A 26,617-nucleotide genomic window follows, 5' to 3' on the forward strand; every position below is an offset into this window, starting at 1 on the left:
CCCCCCCCCCCAATCTCACCTCTCTCGCACACCCTCCAAGATGTTATGTAAAAATGGCTTATCCTTCAGCATATACCCCAACTCTGACAGCTTCGATAGATCAGACATTTCAGGATGGATCAGACAGGCTACCTATTCATCCTGGTTTGTGACAGCTACTTACCTTCCCTCTGGCTGGACCATTCTGGATCACAGACAGCTTGTTCTGGAAAACCCTTTCCTCTATCTTGTAGCCAGAAATGGTGCCACAGCAGTTTTTAAGAGATGAAAGCACAGCAATATAACACAGATACTCTTTCTTGTTATGCTGTTAATTTGCAGACATTGTCTCCCCACCACCTCAGTACTGGGTGCACAATGTTCAAAATGTAATCAGATAAAAAGGAGAAAAAAAAAAAGTCCAGACAACAATTTAGAAGGATGCAATCCACAGAACTACGGTCCTTTCCCTTAAGCCTTAGTTTATGCATTCCCTGGCAGCAGTCTCACAAGCCTTCTCAATGAAGGCTGCACTTACTCAGATGCAGTATAGCTGCTACTCAGTACAGCTGCAGCTCTTTTGCAACTTATAGGAGTACAGTGACCCTTGGGAAGAATAAACACATGGGGTATCAAAGGTTAAGGGTAATAGAACAACTGGCTTTGATAAAAGACAGTTTTACTGTTTTAACACCTTTCCAGATATTTCAAGGTATTTACTCTCCCTTCATACATTCTTCTTTACTATAGCTTGACTCCCGTCAGTCATGTGAGACTCTCAAATGCATGTGCAATCTATGAAGGATAAACAATAACCACTTTAACAGAAGTGGAGCTAGAAGCACCTCCACTAAGTCCATCAGCCCCCTCCAGCAGTTCACAGGCTCCTATTCACGTGATGCACAGCTTCCCCAATCCGGTGCTACAGTTCCAACCTTCCCACCCTCCTCCCTCTCAGTCACATTGCACGGCCGCCCCAAAGGTGACAATGCGTTGTACTAGCAGCAGCAAAGGCTAGGGCGTGGAGGGAAAGACTAAAAAGCAAAATGTTGAGACAGGGACACAAAGACTCAGAAATAAAACGCATTTGGTTTTTGAAGACAGCTGAGGGTATGGCTCAATTATATGGCTAAGCTAGTCTAACGAGCAAGTGTGAGTTCGTGCACTATGAAATCATACACAGAAAGGATTCCTACCCAGATATCAGAAAGCAATTAGAATTTAATTAGCCTCAGGATAAAGAGATCAACACCAAAGCAGAAAATAATCACATGTGAAACTGAACTATGGATGGCGTGTACAGACAGGAGACCCGGAGAGAGAGACTGGAATGGTAAAGGGCACTGAGAAGGGAGAAAAACATCACAATCAAAAATTCTGTCAACAAAGAGGGAAGTCAGCATCTGAGATGACCACAGCCACTTCTGAGGAAGATACATTTCTGCTCCCAGGTGCTAAGCAGAAGTAACCTTAACTTTACAGGGCCGCAAAAATGAGCATCTCCGTGGTTAAGAAAAAAGCAACTAAAAGCATAGCAAAGGATCAGGAGATCCTAGACTCAATACCTGACAGCTCAGATTGCCCATCTGGGCAAAAGGGAGAATAACCCTGAAGATAAAAGCAATTTCTCAATGCAGAAATAAAAATCTCCCTTCCATTGCATTAGGAAGGGCAGAAAGCCTACCAGCAATAGCTCAACATAGGAGTCTGGTCCTCTCTAACAAACTGTGCCACTGTGAAAGTCATCACACTGATGCGTGTGCAAAGTATACTCTGGTGATTAAAAGCCCATGATGAGTAAAGGTGGTGCATACACAGGAGGGCTTAACATTGCAGGGTTATCCATAAGTAAGTCAAGAGAGCTGTGTAGGTACTGTTCCACTCAGATGATACATTTCCTGAGGGCTGGGTATTTCTTTTTCCTTTGAACACTACCACCTTATTTCTTGATACTAGTGTAAACAGACTCACCTCAAAGATGGTTTAGGCAGCTGCTGATTCAGAGTATTAAAATCTTAAGATTTTAAAGTTTTCCTTAAAGATGTGGAACAAGCAGAGTGCCCAGTAAAGAACCTTTTGAAATAATAATAATTTAAAAAAGCAAGTACAAAGAGTACAAATAGACCATCAGACAATGAAAACCTGGGCAAACCTGTTGCAAGGAAGATACTGAAAGTGTCGGAGTTCGCTAGTATACCACAGTCACAACACAGTTGCGTTCCTTTGCTGACTAAGTACACCAGCCTCTCTCACTGATCTTGCAAGAGAATGTTAATGAGACCTACCTGGAAGGCTTTAAAATTTAGAGGAGTACTGTTTTGGCAGGACCTTACTGGTTAGTAAACCAATCTGAAACACAGATGACCTTCACTGTAAATGCACCTTTCCAAGCAGTTGAAAAACAAACAACACATACACACAAAAAAAACCCCAAACCAAACATCAACCCACTCCCCAAAAAAAACCAATGTACAGATCTGCCTTTGGAGAAATGTAAATAAGAAAAGCCGGTTAGTCTAGAAGTCAATCCTGTAGCACAGGAAAACTGGAATTTTTTTAATTCCTGTCTCCTTTTTTGTTGCCAGCTAGAGGCTGAGTTGATTTCTTAAGCAAAATCAGGGGCAGAATAGACTGGACTTCCCCGAAATATTCTCCTGCCACAAAATTTCTGTACTGCAAAGTATCATTCAATTAACAACAGTTGCGGGCAAAAGAAGTGTCACTTGCACTGTAGATAAGTGAACAAAAGTTAAACCCCTGGATTCTACTGTGCTATGTGCTATAGAAACATTTGGAGAGAAAGACGAAGACAGAAGAGCTTCCTAGTAAGGAGTCTGGTAATGAGACACAAACTAATTTATAGCTTCAGTCCATTTACATACATTACTAATTAAAAAATAGCTGTTTGGTTGGTTACATAGAAGCAGCTGTGGTCACCAGTATGGTTCTTTATCATTCAAGTAACTGTGGAATAAGCCAACAAAAAGGCAGCAATAATGGAAAGACAAGATGGTTATGTGGATTTAACTAGCTTTTCCCTTTAGGCCCTATCCACTGCAGGGCTCCAGCAGAACTAGTGAAAACAAAGGTTAAACCATAGTTATCTAACGACCACAGATGGAGATGAGCCAGGATAAAGCTTAGTTAGCATTGATGTTACCAGCTCACTTCACAGATGAGATCTATGCAATAGAGACTGTGTTCAAGGTTAAGTTCTAGAACTAAAAACAGAAAAGTTCAGGGTCGAGATTCCAGACCTATTATCTATAGATTATCTTGGATACTTTATTTGGAATTATCAGTGCCTCAGTTTCCCTGGATGAACAGGCTCTTGATAGTTGAATTTATCCATGTTTCTGTCATACCAGCAGATCAAGAGCAGATAAGCCCACATCACTACAATAGTGCAACAGAAGATTTGGAAAGAAAATCCAGTTTTAATAATGTGTATACTTCCTCTTTTGTACAGAGTATCTTAGACTGAACCTTCTCCTCTCCCTGGACAGATATAGGATCCTTATACGCATTTTTTAAGCCAACCTCCAAACTAGTATTTTGTAATGTTAGAATGACAAGTTATCCTTTTAAAATTAAATAATTGACCCCAGTCACAAGTTTCACACAGATTTGGATATAATTAAAACTGTATTTCAATATACTTAAAACTAAACCCAAGATTTTTTTAAAGACAGGACTCCCAACATCTTAAGAACTATTCCTTTCTACAGGCCTGCTTCTCTGAAAAACATTCACCCACCCAATTTTTGCCTTATCAGGAACCTGCTACATTCCAAAGGGCTGTGCTCAAGGTTGTAACGTTCTTCTTCAGGCATTTTGCTGACTATTTCACTGCCAAATACAGCCCTTTGCAGGATGCACTTGTTTGCAAGAACTCAAAACCTGAGACATTACAACAGGGCTGCACAGTATGCTGACGCGAAGAGGCAGACTGCTGTTTACTTCAATCAAAGAGAAAAAAGTGTGTCACTTTGTATATTTTTAAAAACAAGAATTAATAATTGACACATCCCTTCACACAGTCCTTTGATCCCAAAGCAAAACAAGCTAAAGGGATGCATACAGCAGCACAGCTGCCCCCGGGGTGAGCCACTAGACAACCGCATACTGTGTAAGGTAGAGAACAGGCAGGAGAACATGCGTTTGCCCTTGTAACAGGAAAATAACTCTTCAAGTCCTTGCAGAGCAACTAGACTTTCTGAGTATTACCTGAGAGACCAAGTTGTAGTCAGCACGATGGTAAACAGTGTAAGTGGTTTGCTACTCCTAGTTTTCCCCTATAAATAGCAACCCCTCCCCACTGCCTCCAGCACTGCCTGACATCTCCCAGGCACACTTGGTATGCATACAGAGATATGACAGAATTTGACAGCAGGTTTCATTTGGAACCATCTTCAAGGACATATTAAACTATGCGGTTAAATCCACTTAAACACCCAATAGAATATCAGAATAAATATTGTTAAAAGGATTATGCTACATACTAGTGAATTTCTACAACAGTTGTATTTGTTGCGAAAGCCCTTTAAATGAATACGAGATAAGGAAACCATCTTGGGGCTGAGGCCTGATAAAGCACATAGACAAGATTCATGGGCCTAAGAGAAGAAACCATCTATTTTAAAAAGAGGCTCAGCAGAAGAGAACCAGACCCATCTCTGTTGAGTTGTTCAAACTGCCTCAGATACTAATCCTATTTCAGGAATATAGGGAGTGCTCTGGGCACAATGAGTCAGCAGGGTGGGGCATTTTTTTTCCATGTTTGTGGACTGAACAGGAACAGAAAGAGCAAAAGAAGCTGGAAGCCAAAAATCTAGCACCTGGCTGCTATACAGGCAGGAATTCAGCAGGATTAAGTCAGAAGAGCTCACAAATCTGTGCAGAGCCAGCACTCACAAGTAAAAATAGAAGTCTTATGTGGGAGTCAAGTAAACATCCTAAAGAAAATTTAAAAGAGAAACTGTAAAGATGTTTCAGTGCTGTAAGCTACCTATAATTTCCACTGATGACCCTTGCCCCCTCCCTGTTCTAGACTTTTTAAGCAAATTACACTATTTGACACAAGTTTTATTTGAGCTATTAGGTCAGGGCAATGACATTTTATATTTCAAAGCAAACACGTGTATGAAGGCCTAGCAACAACCTTTAAAACTCCCCCAAAAACACTCATCAAGGGAAAGTACTCACCTACTACATAGTTTTAAAATGTAACATTGCAGATGTCTCATTGCAGTAATTACATCATAAAAAATAATGATATCTTAGTCCATGAACACTCACACATACACTCCTAGAAACCAAATGTGAGTTACTTAAGGTGATTCACTCGACTCTAAAAGCTGTGCTGACCTGATATCTATACATCCTCCTTCCAGATGATTTATGGCTGAAACAATCTTATAGCAAAAGCTAGAGACTTTTTTTAGTCTCAGTAAAAAGGAATAATTGTATCTTCTTTTCCATTTTCTCCTGGCCATAAACAGTCAATGTATTTGCCAATGCAATAATTAAAGAAAAAAAAGTACTTACATATGCAACTGAAAGGGGAATCGGACACATGGACCAAGACATCATCTGGTCTGTCTCACAAACAATACTGACTGTAAACATATGTTTTCCCCCATTTCCAGTCCTAGCATTCTACTTAGATTTATTCTACAAAACAGACTCCATTTAAAACATCATCAAGGCCTTAGGCTGCCTTTTCTCCTACACCCCCAACAGCAGAAACAAAGCATCTGACCAAGGAAGAGGTACTCTGCTCAAAGGATACCCCAGACCTCCTGAAATCCCAAAGCAGTTGGCTAATCAGCAGTGAAATTGCTGAAGTTAAACATGACTTCTCAGCATTAACATTCCCATTGTTATTTGAATTAACAACCTCAGAGTCCCCACAGACTGGGGGTTTAAGCATACATTGTCTTTTGTGGCATTATACTCTCTCCCCTCCAACACCAACCAATCAGTTGCTGCTCCAACACAAACATTTGTGGGGAGGATGGATGGGATCCATGGTTAGAGGGGGTTTGTGTTTTGGTTTGGGGAGTTTTGTGATTTGTTTTGTTTTGTTTTGGCTTGGGGGGGGGAAAAATAAACAACAAAAAAAGCCCCACAGATAAATTCCCTGATCCAGTTCTCAGCATGAACCTACAAATGAACAGCTGTTGGCACAACTGACAGGGCAGCATGCCTCAGCATGAAGCACTATCACCAAAGACAATTTAAATCAAGACTTAGCCTCAAGGGGCATAATATGAAAATACTGCAAGACATATACAAATACATGTTGTAAGACAAGGCAGCCCTTGCTTCAAATTTTAAACAATTAAACAAAAAATAAAAGTAAAAAGTGGAAAAAAAAAAAGAGAGATCAATACATAAGCAGAACCAATCACAGCCATAGGCAGTCAAATGCAACCCAAATTTTGAGGTTAATTATTTAGAGAGGAAAGTGAATGAGTTAATAGGAACACAGAATAAAGAAGAAAGAAAGAAGTAGTGGAAGAAAGTATATGAATTGTAGATGTCAGTGAAAGGGCAAGCCTCAAGCAACAGAACTGATTTTTTTTTCCACTGTGTTTTGGTGGCTTTTAAAAAAGTATTTTCCTTTAACAGTTATACAGGGATATAAACTAACTTCTAAACACATACATATAGAGCAATTTAATCCATTTTCCAGCTAAAAGAAGTGTAATCCAGGAGAAATGCACTAAATTGAATTCTAGGACACTAGGGCTGACCAAAAATTCAGACAGAGGCCTGAGCTTCAGCATCTCAAGAGATTGAGCTGCGTACTTCCCCGTTAAAGCACTTGGAAATTTATTTGTGCAAATGACTATAAAGACAAAAGCTTGTTATAAACCAAAGGCTGTTTTCCTTTTAAAGTTCACTTTTCATTCTTTACATGTGTTTGAAAAAAACCCGCAACAACAAAAAAACCCAAACCTTCGAAATAACTGGTTTCCTTACAAAGAAAAAAACACAACCACAAAGCAACCAACTATCAACTACTACTAAACAAGCCTATTTGCAATGTGCATCAGCCCTACATGGCAAGTGCCTGTTAATGGAAAAAACAGTTTTAGCATCAGAATGTTTCTTTAGCCAGCTGTTGGTCTAAGTACAAGGAAAAGGTTGTTACAAGGGTTATGTGGAACTTTATAAGGGTGCTTGTATCTTTATACCAGTGCACACTGGCACATACATTGAAACCAGTCTGAAACACCTACATCCAGAATAAAAGATTTAAGTTCAAAAATTCTTCCTCTTCAGATTTTTTTTGCACACACATATATTCAGACTGCATTTTGCATAACAGATAATGAAGTTTCTTTCTTGTTTTAAGTGGAAATACTGATATTTCATACAAGTACTGAAATGGAGGACAGGCACTAAGTGTGGAAAGATACATAACACTATGTGCAGTATAAATTTTATTACATTTACGTATCGAGCACAAAACAAAGCAGAGCTTAGATCCCATTAGTACGTACTTTAGTTTGACAAGACATTGAGACGACACCAAGTTATGTATAGGTCAGTGCTCTAGCCTGAATAAATTTGGGGTGGCCAAGATCAGAGCTAGGGCACATTTGCCAAGTCACATTCAAACAGCTAAGATCACACCATGGTGTAGCAAAACTTAAGTTTGCTGCAGATGATCACCCAGCTGAAAGGAAGGCACCTTCTTCTGTTGTCTCAGACAATGTCTCCATGCACACTAAAAAAACCTTACCTAACCAAAACTCATTTTGACAGAGTCCTACCTCAGAGGACTGGACAAACCAAAAAAAAGCATATCTGATGCCTTGATGGAAACACCATTTTATTACTTTTTCTTGCCTTTTTGCCTCTTAAGATGGCAGTGGCAGAGTGGCGTTAAAAGAATGATTAAATAAAGTAAAAATGCTTTCCAAACTGCATTAGTGTTTCCATAGCACCCATCCAGGAAGCATGGCAGATGTATATGGACAGCTAACACAGTTCTCCAAAAGGTAAGAGAAAATTTAAAACAGAATTATGGTTTTGAACTGCCTGCCCAGTATAGCTTACAGACAGCTCTCAACATCTGCAGTATTCCTACTGAAACTGGACAGCATAAGCTGCATATACGTAAGTTTTAAAACATAACCTAAGCCTGTTAAAACCCTATCAGCTCTTTTGAAGTCTGAGATCAAGCCCACACTTCAAAATCAAGATATCTTGGGAAATTCTGGTTCAGGTAGTTATACAGAAACATAGAGCTAGTATCATGGAGCTCCAGTCACCACAAAACAGTCACTAGAAATCCCCTCACATCAGCAAGTCCTAGATCAAGTCTTTCCTGAGATACTGTTAGAAAACTCAAGGGTAGCCATTGGTGTGTCCAACTTACACAAAACAAAGAATAATCCAAGCAAAAAAAAAATCAAAATTCATTAAGCTCTCTCATTCCTTTCTTGCTAGTTATTCCAAACTCTACCTCTTGTCCATTAGGATAGTATTTTTTCCTGACAAGAACCCTGACACTTTTAGCAATACAGGAAAACTCTGGTAATGGCAAGTTGACTTCAGCTCTATGACTGCATATTCATATTTTTATCACCTTACCAGGTGGATTTTACTGGAGCTGTCCTTCAGTGCCTCACTCCCCTGGATAGGAGCTTCCTTTGAAGCTGAGTTTGGTGCATCAATACCTGCCTGCAGTCCATAGCACATGTATAGATACCTGCTTCTTCTAGGCACAGCCAGTTCTTTATTTACCTTAGGCAGTGCTAGATGTTCTCCTCTGCTGGGGTCAGCATTATCTCACCCATTCACCTCCGTGGTGAAACTTTTCAGTACAAAGCAAAATTTTTCAGTGGTGAGAGACACTAAACACAAACAGAAGTATAAAGATAGAATCAATGTTAAATTGCAGACATTGACATGGAGCTCTCAAGCTAACAGTGGGAGGTACTAAAATAAACATCATGATACTGCCAAACATCTACTGAAATGCTGCTGTGACGAGATTCATTGAGATGTACCCCTCATGCTGAGGTGGAGGTTGCAACAGGACCTTCTGTCTCCTCCATCTTCCTGGGATACATGACTCCCACCTTAATACTGTCTCCTCCCAAGACTTACAGATTCTACTCTGTTCCAGGGTGCTGCCCACTCCTACCCCCAGCAAGACGGACAAGCGCTACTACTAGAGAAGAAGCAAGATCATCTTTTCTTCCCTAATACTGAAGTAGATAGGATCAGCATCAGCTTGAAGTTTCTGATACGGTTTCATGGAAACCAGTACTCCAGTAGCTCCAAATCTTTAGTTTACTTTGACCATCAGTTTACTTATATAAAATTATTGAATTCAGTGCATACAGAAGTTGCAAAATCAATTTGAATTAGAAAGGGTCAAGTGATGTACATAAATCCTAGGTAAATATTTCTATACAAAGCAGTGTGGTTTCTCAACAACTGCAAATGGAAAGGCTTATGGGTTTGTGCAACTGCTCAGCTGTGTTGAGGAGAACCTTTAAGAAATTCAGCAAATCAAATTGAGGAAGTGACTCTCCAAAGACCAAATGGCTGCAGTGCCAGGTCTGCATTCTCTGGGCTATGTGTTCAAACATCACTTAGGAATACAGGAAAGTGGAAAATAATTTTCTTCAATATGCCCTGATCTAAATTCATAAGATATGAGAGCACCTGCACTCACGTGAAGCAGAAACCAGCCCTCATCTGAATTACAAGAGCATCAGACCATGTAAACAATCTCAAAATTGCAATCAGCCTCTCATTATTGTCACTCAGTACAGATCGATTCAACAAGACAGTCAGGCCTGTAACAATACTCCACCTGGAATACCAAAGGAAAACCAGAGAATTTTCTTGATCCTCATCATCAGATAAGAGCATGGGGGCCATCAGTCAGGTCTGTCAAAGGCCCTTGTGCTGGAAAAAAATTAAGTGCTGCATAAGCCTAAGACAGAAAGTGGTTCCCAGGCTCCCTGTTGAGGTGAACACACACTGACCCTTCTGAAGATACTTGAGGGCTAAATACAGTTCCCTTTCTCCCACATCAGACCCCTCCATCTGACCAGATACACACCCATCATGCAGTTCTGTTAGCAACATCTGCCTTTAGGTATCCTTACAATCACAGGTCTCCTAGAAAAGAAGGCAACAGCAGACCACATAGCACCCAAACTAGTGATATGATTGGCAGCATACTTCATTCCTATGGGTAAGTTCCTTAGCAAAGAAACTTGTGGAGAAAAGTGTGAACCAGAGGTTCACCCAAACAATTATTCAGGTGATTGTTAGCCCCAGCCTACTGCTTGTGTTAAGTGTACTAGTTTTCTATCATAGAAGCAGCTCTTGAAGGCCTTTGAGGAGCATGCTTACGTGAGCTGAGAGATACTCGTTCCTGCAAGTTAGGAAGCCAAGAGCATCTTTGAGACAATACTCTGGACTTGGCTACAGCATTCTCTTCCTGATATCTATCTACCCCATATATCAGGAGCTATGATGATCAATATTAGACTAGAGAAGTGGTATATGTCCCAAGGCTGAAGGAAGTATTTTCATCAAGACCACAAGCTTGTCAGATTTTTTTCCTTTGCAATTCAGATTTCACTCATCAGCTTTTTATTAAAGACAAACAATAAAAGTAAAACAAGTAACAGATTGTAAGATGTGCTGGAGTCACTCTTCACTGGAGTCATTGATGTGGTGGAGGCTGCACACCACCTATACAAGGCATCTTTAATCACAGCTAAGCATTGGGCCTGATATCCACCACAGGCTTAGACAAGAGAACTGTGATAGAAGTTTACAACAGGATGTTCTCTGCTGGATAATCCACAAATCCAAGCAGGTAATTAGTACAATTAGCAAAGACAAATACTTTCATCCAAATACCATGATTTCCTCAAAGATAGTGATAGAACATTGACAGATTGAGGCATTACTATGTTTTCTTAGAGTGATGATAGTGATTTCATCCCCATCAGACTGCAAGGCCCAATGACCACCTTAGGAGAATGTAAAGCAAAAGCATACAAGACACTCAGGGAAGGGAAGAAAACTTCCATGCTCAACATTCAAACAAAGGGGAGGGGCAATCTGCAGAAAAGGTGAAAGACAAGGGCAAGGGGAACATACAGAAGTCTTCCAACAGCAACCAACTCACTTTCTCAGCATATTATTTTCTGAAACTTCATGTGGTAATGTCACTGCTGACCATTATAAAAAAATTTCAGGAGCAGAGATAGGTTAGCAGGAAGCAAAAATGAAGATTACTATGAACTGAAGCAGTTGGATGCTCACAGTCACAGAAACACTTTCCTGTGCTTTGGCTCATACTAAAAATCATAATCTAATCTCTTTTGGGAAGCTCTGAGCCCAGCCAGGCTGAGAGGCTATTTACTGTCTTCCTGGGCAAAATCATACCACGCTACGTAATTGTAGACTGCAGCTGATACAGTTCTCTGTGTTTGTACGTTACACCTCCCTAGTGACCGCAGACCAATCACATTTACTTTTTAGCAGCTCAGACATGTTTGAAGCCTGATGCTCCAGGGAAGGAGGTATTTTTCTTCAGAACAGATTATTCTAGGAAGCTGCTGGCCCATTTTAAAAGAACACACAGATGTGACTGTAGGTAACAGAGTTTTGCTGGGCTTTGGAGGGGGGTTGTATTGTTTTGTTGGGTTTTTTTAAAAAATGTCCTAACAAGTAGAGCGTGCTCCAGTCTCACCTATATTGTGGGTTCAAAATGGGCACTCCTTACCTAACTTTTCAGCCAAATGAGTATATAATTTCTGATAACATAACAGCGGGCAGATATCCCATCAGAGAAGTAGCTGCATTTCAGTGTTGACTGTAGAATATTCCAGGTCCTTAAGTAAACAGACATAGTGAGCAAAGGCTGCACAGTGCATCTTCACACATCAAGGACAGGTCACAAACACAGAGAAGGTGCTGAGTCCAAACACGAGTTGCTCACTATTAAGTAACTACTGCAAAAGCTGGCTTCTTAGATTTCAGATAATACCCTGTGATCCACAGCAGCCTGCTACAGCTGTTACTATCTGCTGTCACAGACCAACCTGCAAGTAATTTGCAGCTTTTGGATGCTTTAGAATGAGACCTAAACTATGCAGAAACTCCAAAAGAGGATGGGATTTTTTAATATGTTATTTTTGAAAGAAGGTAGGTAGTGGTGGATTTATTCTCCCTAGAAAGAATTCCTCCCTCCCCAAAATACAAAAAACAAACAGAAGCCACAAGGGTAGGTGAAATGACTGCAAATAACAAAATAACAGAAGATAACAACTAGGCAAAGGGCCTGCAATACCAACAGGCACGATTCAGTAGTATAAACCAACAGACTGAACTAATTCACTCTTCCTACAGGGCATCATTGTGGATTCTCACACACATACTCCTCGTGTATTCATGTAGCCATGAGCAACTAACTCAGCTTCAGCTGCCACGTCTGGGCAGAGCTTTCTCTGAAACAGAGATTCCAATTACATTTGCAATAATCTGATTACTACATCAGCCATAACCTGGTTAAGTAAGGGTCTGAGATATACCATTTTGGCAGTTAGGAAGAAGACAAAAGGGAGACATGCTTTTGTTATTTTAGCAACAGGAAGATTTGCAAACCAAAACCAGATTTTGTGACAGAAAGACACCATGCTGGTTCTACGCAGGACAGTTTTACTGTTTAAAACACATACAGTACAACTCAAAACAAATTTAGAAAAGTTATGGATTTGCAAAACTGCCTCAGCAGTAGGACAGACCAACATTCAAGGATTTACTTACAGTTTATGGTTACTTTCGCATCCCATGTAATTTAAAGATACGATCAGGATAGCAATCCACTTTGTTATCAGAGCTGGCCAAAACTTGCTTTGTAACTTAAGACACTCAAATTGTTGTTTTGGAAGTACTTCATTCACATGCCGTTCACCCAAACTAATCCATGCCAGCGTTTCTGTTGTCACTTGCAGTCTACCCGCTATCTGCATGGCAAAGTTGTCATTCAACTTGTACTAAACACCATTTCTTTTCCTACATGTGCCAGCAAGAGATTATTAAAAGTCAATGATATTTCACCAGGGAAAGAAGAGGATCAGGTCCTTATTATTCTTTCCATGCTTATCTGACTGGGCAGAACAAATCAAAGAGGAGACAGTAAAAAAACAAAACCTGCTCGTCTTCGCCTCTCTGGGGGAAAGCAAGCTCCAGATAAGCTGTGCTTCCAATCAACAGTCTGATTTTCCTGAACAGCAATATGCTTCCCTATGGTAATTGAAATGGAGCAATTCTCCTCAAACAGCTTGCCAAATCTCACCTCATTAACCTTTATGGACTGACCTCCAAAATTCCTTGAAGCTGAAATACAGGTCCCCCTTGCCTCTGCATGAAAACTGTTTATCCCTAAGAGGTTGGGGAGAGAGGGAGGGCATTAGAGAGCAAACTGCTAAACCTACTAGAACTGGAAGCTGAGAGACCTGTTTCCAGGCTATTGCTGGAGCCCAAACCTTCATAGACTACTGTCCCCTTTGCTGGCCCATCTTTCAGATAGCCAGCAAAGCCAAACTTGGATTACAAATCACTCTTTCCCTCTCCCAACACTTCTCCTAAGAGTGAGTATCATTAACTATAGTGTGCTGTCCAGTATTCAAATAAGCATTTCCTAAACCATACTTGAAGGTTTATTTTGTAATTAAACCTTATTTTCCCCTCCTCTCAAGTCTGTTACTCAGGATGCCTACTTGCCATTCCACTCAATTAATTCTACTACCTTTGCTCACACCTCAGTGAAACTTTCTGGTGGCAGTGAAAAGCAAGCTGTCAATAAGGAGTGACTGAACACAGTACTTAACGTCTTATCCAAATATCCAAACCAGAGATATTAATGGAAGCACTTAGAAAAGGTGGTAGAGCAATTAATTCCACAATTTAGTAAACTCCTAGCTTTCTTTGTCTCAGGGTTAGCTTCAGTGAGCATAACTGCAAGAACCAAGAAGTCTGTACATAGAGTCATGTATACTTATACTAAACAGTGAAAGTCCTCAAGGTTAAAACCACACACCTGTGCAATTACTTTGCTAGAGGTGAGAAAACAGAGAAGACCAAAGCACCTTACTCCCCAATGTATTGAAATTTCACTGCTTTAAAGTCCACCATCTACATGCACAAGTAAATCATTTCATACCAGACCCATCTTCTCACCATGTTTGCCTGTTCCTCCACACAGCAATTAGTTTCATCACTCTACCAGCAAAGTCCTTTCATTAGTTCCAAACCCTAACCATGCTCATCCCCATCCTCAGCTCTTCATTCCCTTGCTCACCTTCGATTCTGCAAGGGAAAAACAGCTGAAAAGCTTTCTAATCCAGAAAAGGAAGCCAGTGCAAAAAAAGTACCAAGTCATCATTTTTTTCTACTTCTCTTCTTCTTCCTTCAGCCACCACCTTAAAGGAGATAGTGCACTGGAGCAGGTAATATGCCCATAGATGCTCCCAACTCTCCCTGCCGCTTCTCTCAGGGCAGGACCAAAATTTTGTACAAAATAGCAAACTGGGTTTTTTTCCTCTGAAACCATTTGGACAGAAGCTAACAATTGTTAAGCAGAATGGATGCACAGTTCACACATCTGTCAGCCCAACTGCTCTGGCCATGTAACAGTGCTTTTTCAGTACTTTGAACAGAGTCAGCAAGGGCCATAGGAACAGCTCACTGAGCCACAGACTTAATATTGTGGTTCTACTTGCCTACACACATGTTCAAATGAAAGGCATTATCATCTTGCTGCCTGGCATCCACTGCAATGCTTTAAGGATCTAGCCTCTAGCTCTGTGAAATCACCATGCCGAAATCATCCAGGGCCAAACTGTTCTGGCATACAGAACAGCATTCTAGTCTGTGGTCATCATAGTGTGGCTCTGCTGCAGCTTGGGCTAGCCTTGAGTTTTTACAACACTCCCAAACTTTAAGAGTGCACTAGTATGATATTTCACATGCCCAGGCACAGGTCACTGCCTGCCTGGTAGCCCTTATGCAGCAACAGCAGCTACACAACACGGGCTCATCTCTACTGCCAGAGAGACCACTTGTAAACTGTTGGTAATTATGTAGGATGACAAGCAGCTTTCTATCCAGCTCATTACTTGCAGAATTCATAGCTCTCTACTTAATCCATAGGAAAGCCCACAAAAATGGGCTTCACACAGACAGATCAGGTGACATCAGCACTCTCCAGGGCTTCCCAGTATCAGGCAACTATTACCTGTGTTGGTTTACACCCTCATTTCAAAGACAGGTGCTTTGCAATTGCAAAAGAACCTGAGCATTAGAGTGGGAGAAACTCCGTGATCTAGGGTGAACCAAAGAAAAGCAAATATAAAGTCTACCTGCATGTCATTATTTATGGCAGGCTGAGGTAAAGGTTAACAACTCTTTGTGGAAGAAGGAACAAAACAAACAGGACTGCAGAGTCCACTATAGTCTCTGGGGGCATAAAGCAGAAGCTCCAGAGATTCCACTAAATTCAGCTGGAGGGAAAGAGAAATCTGGCAGAGAGGGAGATCTTCACTTCCCCAGACTGAGAGTGGTAGCACAAGCATCTTAATAATCTCAAAAGCCACTAAATTGCTGGAAATCAAGCAGGGGGGGGCACACATTTGAACAGCATCTTGTCATCAGTGCTCCTAGGAAATCCACTGATCATCACAGCGAAGGGTTAAAAAGTAATAGCAGAATGAACTAAAACAACTGTCAAAAATAACTAAACTAAGCATCAAAATGAACTAAAACAAGAAAAAATTTAAACCTTATTCCTGACTCCAGCGTAAGTCACAGACTGACAGCAAGACCTGTGGCCAGCAGCTCTTAAAATTCATAATGTGCAGCTTGCTTGTTAAAGTTCCTACATTTCGGATCCTCAGAAGGAAGAATCACTATACAGTGGACTGAAGTCTGCCTCAAAGGAAAGCTGTGTTTCTAAACAGCAGCAACAACACTTGCGTGTTCCCTCATGAATTGTCTTTGTACTGCTAAAACACTGCAAAGCACTTTTCAAACTACATCTTGTAAAATCCACAGAATACAATAGTGGGTGGAAGAAGTACAGAATTCAGAAACTTGTCCAAGATCTCAAAATACACAAGTAACTAAGGAACAGACCCTTGCAGAAACTGGTACAGACCAATGTCCTTCCATGACAACATACTGCATGCTTACTTAGGGCTTTAAAATTTAGTGTTGAGGATTACCTCAGAAGCAGGAAATTCAGATACTTGCCTATCTGGTCAGGCATTTAAGACATACAAAACCTGAAGAATCTACAGCTCTCATTATGTGCTTTAAAACAGCATTCTGCTCAGCTGAGATAACAGGAATTCTGAGTCTTGCAGTTCACATGCATAGGTAAATTCCAGCACTCTTTCCTCTGTCCACATCAAACTCACTAAAAAAATATAGACAACACTCCATGCTCTTCAGAAAGGGACATTCAGCAATCCCATACTTAGCAGAGGCTAAAATAAATAAAACTTTACTCCAAGTGGAATTCAATTACATATAACCCCAAACTAACCTTATATTGAACACTATGGCTGTTGGTAGCTTTCCTGAGAGAGCGCCTGGCAGAACTCCCTGGAGAGCACTATCAAGTCCTCTCAAGTGAGCAGAAGTCACTACCGGGGCCTTTAAGAAAGCAGCTTTGTAGGTAAATATTATCTATGTGGACTCCAGATACACTTTCCACGTTGTTATGCAGATAGATAAAATCATTTCACAAACAGAGCGATGAGAGAGCATCTACTGATTTTATGTAGCAAGCTATAAAGCCAAACAACAACTCCAGAGTGCTCCTCAATTAATAAACTGTTATTAGTTAAAAAACTGACCCAGTTGAGGCCATCTAGTTAAAAAATTGGCCCAACTGAGGCCCTGTCACTGCATAATGACACTATGCAACTCTCCCCTTGATTATAAGCAGAAATGCACAACCAGTGGCTTTCTCTCTGCAACTAATGTTTAACAGTATACAGAATTTAAAAAAAAAAAAAAACAACTTTTCTTCCTCCACTTTCATAGTAAAAATATTCAAGCTTAACACAGAGTTAAGATGTGATTTTTTTCTATTCCCACTACAGGAAATTAGTGATACATAATTACTCCTAACATAAATATCTCTGCACCAGCCCATTAAGTACATTTGATAGAATGTACAGTTATTACCAAATCTCAACCCCAAAACTCTCATTCTGCTGCCTTGGTCTGATTTAAGGTTTTTGATAACCCATCTCCAAGAACCCAGATTCAAATTTTGGCTTGGATCCCATTCACTTGAGCACTAGATGACCTCCTTCTAGTCCTTTTTTTGTAAGACAAAAGTAGGAAATTATCACTCGACTGTGAACTCAGGAAAGAACTTGGACAAAACAGCACGTGTCCACTGGCCAAGCCCAAGATGCACTGGGATGGCAGATCCAGACAGAAAGCTCACAGCGCACCTGTCCACACCACATTCTGCATTATTATGGCCAGAGTCATGAAGAGCAAAGCCAGCAAGCATACAAAAATCTAAATGCACAAAGAAGCCAAACACTATTCAACAAACCCCACTTGATGCTAATTAACATTAAGGCTGGCCAGAACCTGCTGTGATTCAAACTTGCACTCTGTTCAAGCAAAACTTCAGAGAAGCCTGGCAGAACCAGTGACTGAGCCACAGGTGCAGGAAAAGCTGTCTGGATCAGTGAGCTGCTTTCATATCACATGGTGATGGAGAACAGTGAGCATCAGAGCACAATAGTTCAGAATGGTAGCCAGCCAGATAATCACACAGGGATCTCTCATGCCTTTTGTTTGTTTTATGAAAAAGAGGTTCTGCCAATTGGTTTCAGATCAAAAGTCTTCCTAAACGGGAAAGAAAGAAAATTCATATAAAATGATGCTCAGGAGGAATTAATCAGAATCCTGAAGGCATAAACCTTTTTGGTTAAGTAAAAAGTTGCCACCAGCTAATGTGCAAGACAGTAATGATTAGCCATCTGGTGAAGGTTCCCGCTAAGCTTGCCATGTTACCCCCTATGCTGAGGAAAGCAGAAGGTGGATCAGTTCATTCTCTCCTTGCCTGCAGTTGTGTGGTCATCCTTAGGAACAAGACACAAAGCTTTCCAGCGCAACCAGGAATTGTAACTGTTTCGACTTCAGCAGCCTTTTTTTTATTAGCACTGCATACCAGCTGAATTATTTAAAATAAAAATTACCTCTTGCCTTTTTGAAAGCTGAATTTATCCTCAAGCTTTATCAACCTTTGTTATTTTTGCCCCTTTGTTTCCTTCCGCAAAAATTGCAACTGCCAGGAGGCTTCCCAGTCATCTAAAGAGCATCAGTAAACAAGAGCAGAGACAGATGGCTGCAGCTCAGTTTAAACCAGCACAAGATTCAGCCTCTCCCCTGCATTACAAGTACTACCCAGAAGATACAAACATATGCATAAAACCGTACAAGAATGCAGTAGCCCCCGATAAAAAACAAGTATGTATATACGATCTGATAAGGAAGAAGCCACGGTGAGGGCAAGGTGCTGAGGTTTGATGTACAGTGAATATCCACTACAACCGTGCAGCCTTCCAATCAATGGGATGTAGAGGTGGCAGGGGGGGCAGGGAAGAGTTCTCCCTCCATTGTGGCTCCCAAAAGTACTGCTGGCAAAAAAACAATCAGCAGGGAAAGTAAAGCCAGGTATCTCCTTCCAGAAAAGTTACTCTTCTGAGAACTAATACATTGAACTCACACAATCTGAGAAAGTAACATCTCTGATTGGCCTCTCAATTCACTACTTCAGGAATTGTCACATTGACAACTAACGCCTTAGCCCCTTATGAAAATGACAGAGACAAAGAAAACCCACAGATTTAGAATGACAGAAGTCTATCAAAAATCATACTGTTTTCTTCATTCCTGGATTTGATTGTTTTTCATTTACTGCATAAAAGACTACTGGTGTTAGCATAAGACACTATTCACATTATGTGCCTGGCCTTACTAAACAGATTCAGATGTCCACATACATTCAATAAATCTATCTGAATTAACTTACTTCACCACGTGCCTCTTCCACCAACTATAAATTCACTGTGATTCCACAGGCGGGCCTGCATGCCTAAATGGCTTACATAAGAACGGGTCCAAACACTGCCTATTCTTCCCCAAACAAAAATTTTGACTCTGCTGAAATTAAATTAACAGCTGTCCCTCGGGGCCCCCTGATATTCCAAGCTCTTCCTTCACTTAGTGATAGCAGAAAGCCTCGAGAACAGGGTTGCACCATCTTCACTTCCAATCAGCCCTAATTGAAGGATGACACGAAACAGAACGAGAAACTAGCACTCCAATTAATACAGACAGGAAAAAACAAGATTGTGGAAGAAGCATCATTATTGGTAAAGCTCCAGCAAAGCCCTCAGGTTGTAGCATGTTGGCACACTACCACCTCTGAGGCAGAGTTCAACTACTCCTCAGCGCAAGAACACAAGGGAGGAAACGATCTGGTGGTGAATACTGAACTATTCTGGCCCCTTTTTACCTCAGTGTTCACACTTAAAAAAACTGATTAACATGGGACTCCAGTGATCCTCTCCAGAGAGGCCTGAATCAGCCCTTCTGATCTGTACTGCTAAAATGCAGTCTGATCTATACTTCTGCAGGCCCTTCCTAAAACAGCACAGCTACAAAACAAACACAGACTTCTCACATAAAACAGTTGCCCCCTTAGAGCAATTCACTCGGGGTCAACCAGAAAACCTCTCCCATTCACTTTCACAATTCCATTTCCTGCTCCATACTTTTAAAAGACTAAACAAAAAGCTGGTACGCACCTGTATCCCCATGGAAGCAGCTGTCCTGGTGGCATCTCCCAGAAGGCAAATCTCCATCACTCGGCCAGATCTGTCCTGTTTTTCGTACACCCACAATAGTAGCCTCAGACACAATGACCTGCTGCTGCCTGTGCCGTTTTTGAGACTGGGGGGTTGGTGGACTGCTACTGTCAAAGGACTGCTGAGAGTTCTGGGAAGGAGAACGGCTTTTATCCCGATACATGCGGTAAGTGGTGGGGCTGGGGGAGACATGGCTGGACTGCCCTGAGGAGAAGTCTTCCTCACTGGAGGTAAGGTTCTCATTAGAGCTACAATCAGGAGTATATCCTCCTCCAATATCTTCAAAACTCCTGGGGGAATAAGACCTCCTTGGCCAGGTGAGATGCTTTTCCTGGTCAGTTGTGCCCTGATTTCGCAAAATAGGTCCTTTCCCTTCTCCTTCCCCCATCATTCCACCAACATAGATACTTTGATAGGGTTGAAAGTCCATGGGCTGCCAAGGTGAGCGGTTGCTGCCGTTAGCATTAATCAGGTTATCTTTGAGAAACCTAGGGTTCAGTTCAGCATCCTCATATTCTCCATCATAACCAAAGCTGCTCTCCGAGGACCTTCCCCTGTAAGCAGGCCTCTGGAACTCACTGAAGCTGGGTACCATGTTAGAAGGGAGGGAGTGCAAAGACTTTTTGCGTTCCATTTGCATGGCTTGGCTACCAAGAGAGCTTATTTTATCGGAAACATCTTTATCGTTGACCTTTACTAGACCCTTCTCATGATGATACTCCATGTTCACATAGAAGGGCTTTTCAACAATGTCCTTGTTATCTCCAGAAGAATGTGAATTAACCTTTTTAATCCTCTCAAAATTGGACCTTAGGGCTGCCACGCTGGTGCTGTTCCCTCTCTCCTTCGAAATAGGTTCAAACGATCCCTCCTTCTCAGCAGATCCCACTAGCCGGCGAGTGGAAGCCGACCTGTGTTTTGAAGGAGAGCCATCTGTATCACAGCGATTCTCCGCATCTTCTACAACTCTCTTCAGTTTCTCTTCACCATAGTACTTACACCTGTCCTGCTCTGCCTCTCCGTGATGGGGACTGTCCGAAGGCGACAGGTCTGACCCATCACTCTGGGTAGACAGCTTCCGCAAAGAGGGTATCCTGGGTTTGAACTTTTCCTCCCCGTGGTGTGACTTGCTTTTCTCATATTCGTCTTGGTCAGCAGACTGGTGATGATGCAGGTCTTGGATCTGCTGCTCTGCACCCCCTTCAGGCAACTGAGAAACACGTTTAAAACCCCATCTCTGTCTATCATAGCTTTTTTTCTCCTTTGCCAGAAGAGTCTGCAGGTAAATCATGCGGAACCTCTCCTTGTTGACCTCCATCTCCAGTCTCCGGATAGATGCTTTGCATAGCTCCAGCTCCTGTTCAATGTCTCCCACAGATTTCAGCTCCATTTTAGGAGGCTCAGAGTCTGCAAACTGTGCTTTCCAAGCCTCCACAAACCCCACAGGGTCCACCATTTTGCATACAGGAGTAAGTGGAGAATACGGGAAGGAGGCTGGAGAGAGATAGGTGGAGAGAATAAACCAACCGGATCTCACATGTAGAAGCAGAAGCAGCTCCGGCAGGGTCAACTCGATGCGTGTCCCCCGCGGTCCACGCAGGGAAGCCGGGAGCGAACGGCAGTCCTCGGCGCGCTCTCCTCCCCGTCTCGCTCCGCTTTCGCCGGCCCCAGCCCCCCGGCCACTCGCTACTCCCTCCCCGGCATGACCGAGCTTTTGCTACTGAACAACGCTCCCACCCCGGCGATCCCCGAGCGCTTCACAGTGGGTGGACAAAGGAGCAGGCTCGGGGCGGGGGAGGGAAGGCGAAGATCGCCCCCCACCCGCTCACCACCCACCTCCCTCCTGCCGCGGCCGCCCTGGGCTGGGTCCTGCGCGCAGCCACGCCGCGGAGAGCTCCGCTCCGTCCTGCGCCCGCCAGCCCGGTGTTGTGCTTTCTCTTTCTCTCTCCTCCTTTCCCCCTGCCCCTTTCCCTGTCTCCTCCTCCCGGCTATTGTGCTGTCCTCCGGGCGCACACGCTCTCCGGGGCCTCCGCGCCGAGCGGCCGAGGCGGCGGCGCGTCCCGCGGCGAGCCCCGCCGCTACCCCCGGGTGCCCGAGCGCCCCGCGGCCCGGCGGGAGCCCCCTCGGCGCGGCGGTGGCGGCTGCCCGCGCCTGCCCATGGCGCGGCCCGGCGCTGGCGCTGCGGAAGGGGAGGAGAGGGAAGGAGCCAGGCGCGGCGCTGGGGCCTCTTAAAGGGGCAGCCCGGGCCGCGGCGGCGGGGGGCTGCGGCGGCGGGGGCCGTGCCCGCGGCACCGGGGGCGGCCCCGCGCCCCGCCGAGGCGGCTGCCGCTGAGACAAAGGCGGAGGTGGCAGACGGGCGGACGCTTGCGGCCTGGACGTCCCCTGAGAGAGACAAGACTGCGCCCAAGCAAGGAGCTCCCCCCCCGCGGGGGGTGGCCGTTCGTGCCCCCACACCCGCGCCCTCGGCCGCTGTGTGTAAACTCTGTGTTCCCTCTCCTGCGCTCGCAGCAGCGCTCTCCGCAGGCAGGGATGCAGCTCACCTTCAAAGGTCGCGTTTTCCCCCACTAATGCTGTGGAAGGCCTGTCACCCACCGCATCCTTCCTTCCTCACCAATAAATGACAGGTGGACCTCGGACATGGGCAGCTGGCACTCCAAAATCACGGTGCTATTAACAATAAAGGCGGCTTTGTTCGGGCGTTAGTCTCACCTTCCTCCTACTGCATTACCACAATAACCCAGTTCCACGCCGCAGCTCTGGATGAAAGGGGGCAAACGCTTTAAACAAAAGGCTGGCTGCTGAGTATCACTCCTGAAATCACAGGACATGGTCTCCTGTATTCAGAGGTTGGATTAGTACACGGAAAGAAAAAGTGGTAACATACACCTGAAGTTCCACCGTGCCTGCTTGGATGATAGGAAAAAGTGAGATACGTGTGTCTCATATCCCCCCTAAACCTGCTTCTTCCATGTCTGTGGTGAGGTGTGTATTTTCTAGCACATATCACTAGAAAAGAGGGTAGGGTATAGCTCCAACAAGAACTAAACAAATCCCCTAAGAATGAAAAGCACAAGTCCAGAGGAGTAGCTCTCTTATCTTTGAGATATGTAATGTTTCATAATCCATTAAACACTTTTTCTCTTCATGTTTTTTTATGCGCCAAACAAAATATTTTGGGGTATTTTCAGACATAGCACACATGGCTAATCATGTATTCAGTTTTGCATAGTTCATCCCTCTTGGTTTTTATTTCCTGGCTTCAACCTCTTTTCCTGCACTTGTTTCCTCAGCTTTTAAACACATAACAGGCATTGGCTGACCTATATGGAAAACAGGTTATCATCTAAATCATAATAAAATCTATAAATCTTCATAGAAATCTCAGTCTTTTACAGAAATAAAATAAATTGGCTTTTCACCTTTGATACTGCTTGCTATTTATTTGCCTGAGTGCCAGTTTAAACAACAAAATTCTGACATAGTGTTTCTAGTAAGATGAAGTTTAAGACTGTACTGACACAGTTATATAATGAGGTCTATTACATCATAGGGATATGTTCTGAATTCATACATTACTTTTACTGAAGTGTCACAATTCTGATTTTTTATGTCTAGATTTTCTTCTATTTGGGTTCACTTTTCTGACATTTGTGCCCTTTCTGGAAGGCATAAGAATTCTGATGAGTCAGAGGAGGGATTTCTGTATGCACACTTAACTTTTAGTGAACAATACTATTAAACATCTCCACCCTCTTTATCTGTTGGGGTACTACAACGTCAGAAGTTCCAGTGGGAATTGAAGGGATCTCTGAAGTTTTGCGTTCAACAGAGTATTACTTTTATAAGACACAAAATTTCAGTAAGGCTATGGCGGCAGACACAGATCTGTGATGTCAGCCTGAGAAACCTGTGATGAGGGGGCTAAACTACAGACAGGCCAGCCAGCATTTACCCTCTGCTGGCCTACGAGAGATTGCAAACCCCTTCTCAGCAGAAACGGAACTAGCACTACGGTGACCAGAGAGCTCCCTCTCGTGGGAAAGAAGAGCCAGTCAGCTCAGTCTGACAAACTCGAGCTTGTCACTTGTGACCTGTTTATTCAGCATAGTCCCACGAGAGAATCAGAGGTTTTGTAAGAAAAATAAAACCGGTACGACATAAGCAGAGTCTTTTTAAAGAGAAATAAAACATGATTTCAGATTATTCTGTGGCTGAAACTAAGAAAACATATTTTTGTAGCACAAAGCAGCACTCTCCGGTAGAGTTTGAAAAGGGTGGTAAGTCTTGAGAAGTCCCATCCAGTCTAAATCATTCTATGAACCCAGAAGAATGGGAACTCTCATATTAGAATTCAGAGAATGACAATTTCTCACTGTAAGAACAACCCTCTGGCCAAAAAAACTAAGAAACTGATCAACCATCTCCACTACCAAATGCAGATTCTGCTACCACTTCAACCTGCCAAACATTCCAACTTGCATGCTCAGAGGATGCAATACAGAGAGTAGTTCATAGCATTCATGCACCAGTGCGTTACACTGTACTCCCTAGAATGATCTCTAACTATGGATGAAAACCTGAAAAGACACAGAGGGGGACAGATTTATTCATGAAGAATGGACTCTGGTCGTACCACAACAGGATGAGCCTGAGCTGAGAACCAACAGGATTCAGAAAGATCCGAATCACAGGACCTATAAGAATATAATTTATATATTCTTATAAATAATATCCTAAGTGTCAAATAATCACTCAAAAGGCAGAAACAACATCATTAAAAATGAAAAAGGAAAGGCTTTTATAGTAAGAAATGAACTTCACCTGTCAGGTGACTGTTTCTTAAATGGCTTTTGATCCATTACCAGTTGCTTTGCTTGAGGAGATATGCATGCTTATTTAAACAGGAACTCATTAACATATTAACTTCTACTTATTAAGACAAGAAATAGCATAACATTGGTACTTCCTTTGGGAAATTACTTATTAAAATTGCTTTTTATCTTTGCTTCAGACTGCCTCCGAATTTCACTTCTCCAATTTCTCAGCTGTGGATTCCACAAGAAATCTGGCACTGCAACTGTTGCCATGATCACTGTGAAGACTTCAACTGGTATAAAAATCGTGTTCTAGCTTACCTATGTTTAGGGTTAATACAGTTGTTTTAACACCGTTTCCCACAATATTAAGACTTCTTCAAAGCCAATTATGTTGCTGACAGAACGGGTTAACGTGCATGGATAAAACATAGACCAGATACAAACATTTAAGAACTCTCAAATTTACATTTCTTTTTCCACCAAATTTAGTTTCCCTTGTGCTTTCCTAAACAATTTATCATTTGCAACACGATCCAAGATTCATTTTAGATGAACACTTATTAATACTGAGTTCTTTGCAGGGGAAGTCTCAGAGGAGCTAAACCCCCCCCCCCCCCTCTCCAAAACCAACCAACCAACCAAAAGAAAAAACAACAAAAAAAAACCCCACTAACAAAAAAACCCAAACAGTCTCAAAGCATCCATCATAGAATAGATGGAGTGATGGTTAATGACTGATGGAGTATTGCCTTTGTACATGAAGTTTTTGGAGCTCCAGAAGATACAAACTGTAATGACATCAAGCAATGTACTGAATCACTAGAAAAAACTGTCCCAGTTGATTTTTCAAGCAATGTGATTGCACTGTTGAAGAGATTGCATCTCTGATTTTGTACAATAATTGGGCATAGCAATGAAAGAAACACTTAGGAGATATATTTTGGGGGAAAAAAAACATAAAATGGAAACCTGATTTTTTCTTAATTTGTTACTGAGTCATTCTGCAGCTGTAAACACTAACATGTCTGCACTGAAACCTAGCACCTAGCCTAGAAAACATGATTTCCTGCAGTAGAGTGAACCATCTTTTCTACCCTCATTCAAACTCGGTAAACTTGAAGACCATGGCTATGCTGCCCACTCAAGTGCAGCACATGGTACAAGTGGAGTGTATATTCATCATCCCTGTGAAACAGATTTTGGAGATGAACAAATACACAGAGCATCATAGGTCAAAATATTACACATTTGGATAAATAACTCCTTACATACCCACACATATTCATTCTCTCCGCCAAATGCTACATTCGTGTCTTTGCCAACAGAATCAGCACAGTTGCCAAAGTCAAGACTGTCCAATAAAAAAAGACAGAGTTCCTAGATTTCTATTCATCATATTCTATGAAGCTGTTCTAACTTACATCATAAGAAAATAACAGCAGTAAAAAGGATGTTTAAGTCATCTTTTCTCCACTTTTTCCTATTTCTTATCAAATAATTGGGGGGGGGGGGGGGAGGGCAGAGAATCTAGAATATTTTCAGTGTGAGGCATAGATTTATTAACAAATGTCTTTATTATCTCAGCAGCTCATATCTGGAAGGTCCTTTTCTAATCAGTTTTCCAGACACTATTCTGCAATTTCTGCAGAATCTGTAGAATTCTGTTCTGCAGAATCAGTTTCTGCAATGATTGAATGAATCTCTTAAGACACTGTAAGTTGTAAATTTCCATAGGTTTTCTTCTTTCTCTCCATTTAAAATAGTTGCAGTATGAAATTTAGAGCATTATAGAAGATGTTCCTTTTCTTTTATGCTAGCATAGCATAGCATGTAATGCTGGATCTAAAAAGTATGGAGTTATAAGCT

The 26,617-nt window shown here is 42.2% G+C and overlaps 1 protein-coding gene across 3 annotated transcripts in view; it reads right to left on the reverse strand.

Moving 5' to 3' along the window:
- The window catches only part of BCR (BCR activator of RhoGEF and GTPase), a 106,418-nt gene extending 84,397 nt beyond the window's left edge, over positions 1 to 22,021 (reverse strand). For 2 of the 3 annotated variants that reach the window (XM_074921553.1, XM_074921552.1), the window contains exon 1: positions 19,875 to 22,019. In XM_074921553.1, coding sequence (XP_074777654.1) covers positions 19,875 to 21,390 — 1,516 coding nt within the window. In that variant the 5' untranslated portion in view covers positions 21,391 to 22,019. Of the gene's footprint in view, positions 1 to 12,092; positions 12,116 to 19,870 lie in introns of all 3 variants that reach the window. The other variant, XM_074921554.1, reaches the window with a different exon arrangement.
- Positions 22,022 to 26,617: the final 4,596 nt, after the last annotated feature.

The sequence above is a fragment of the Athene noctua genome, chromosome 17 (genome assembly GCF_965140245.1).
Source record: "Athene noctua chromosome 17, bAthNoc1.hap1.1, whole genome shotgun sequence".
Classification (NCBI taxonomy): domain Eukaryota; kingdom Metazoa; phylum Chordata; class Aves; order Strigiformes; family Strigidae; genus Athene; species Athene noctua.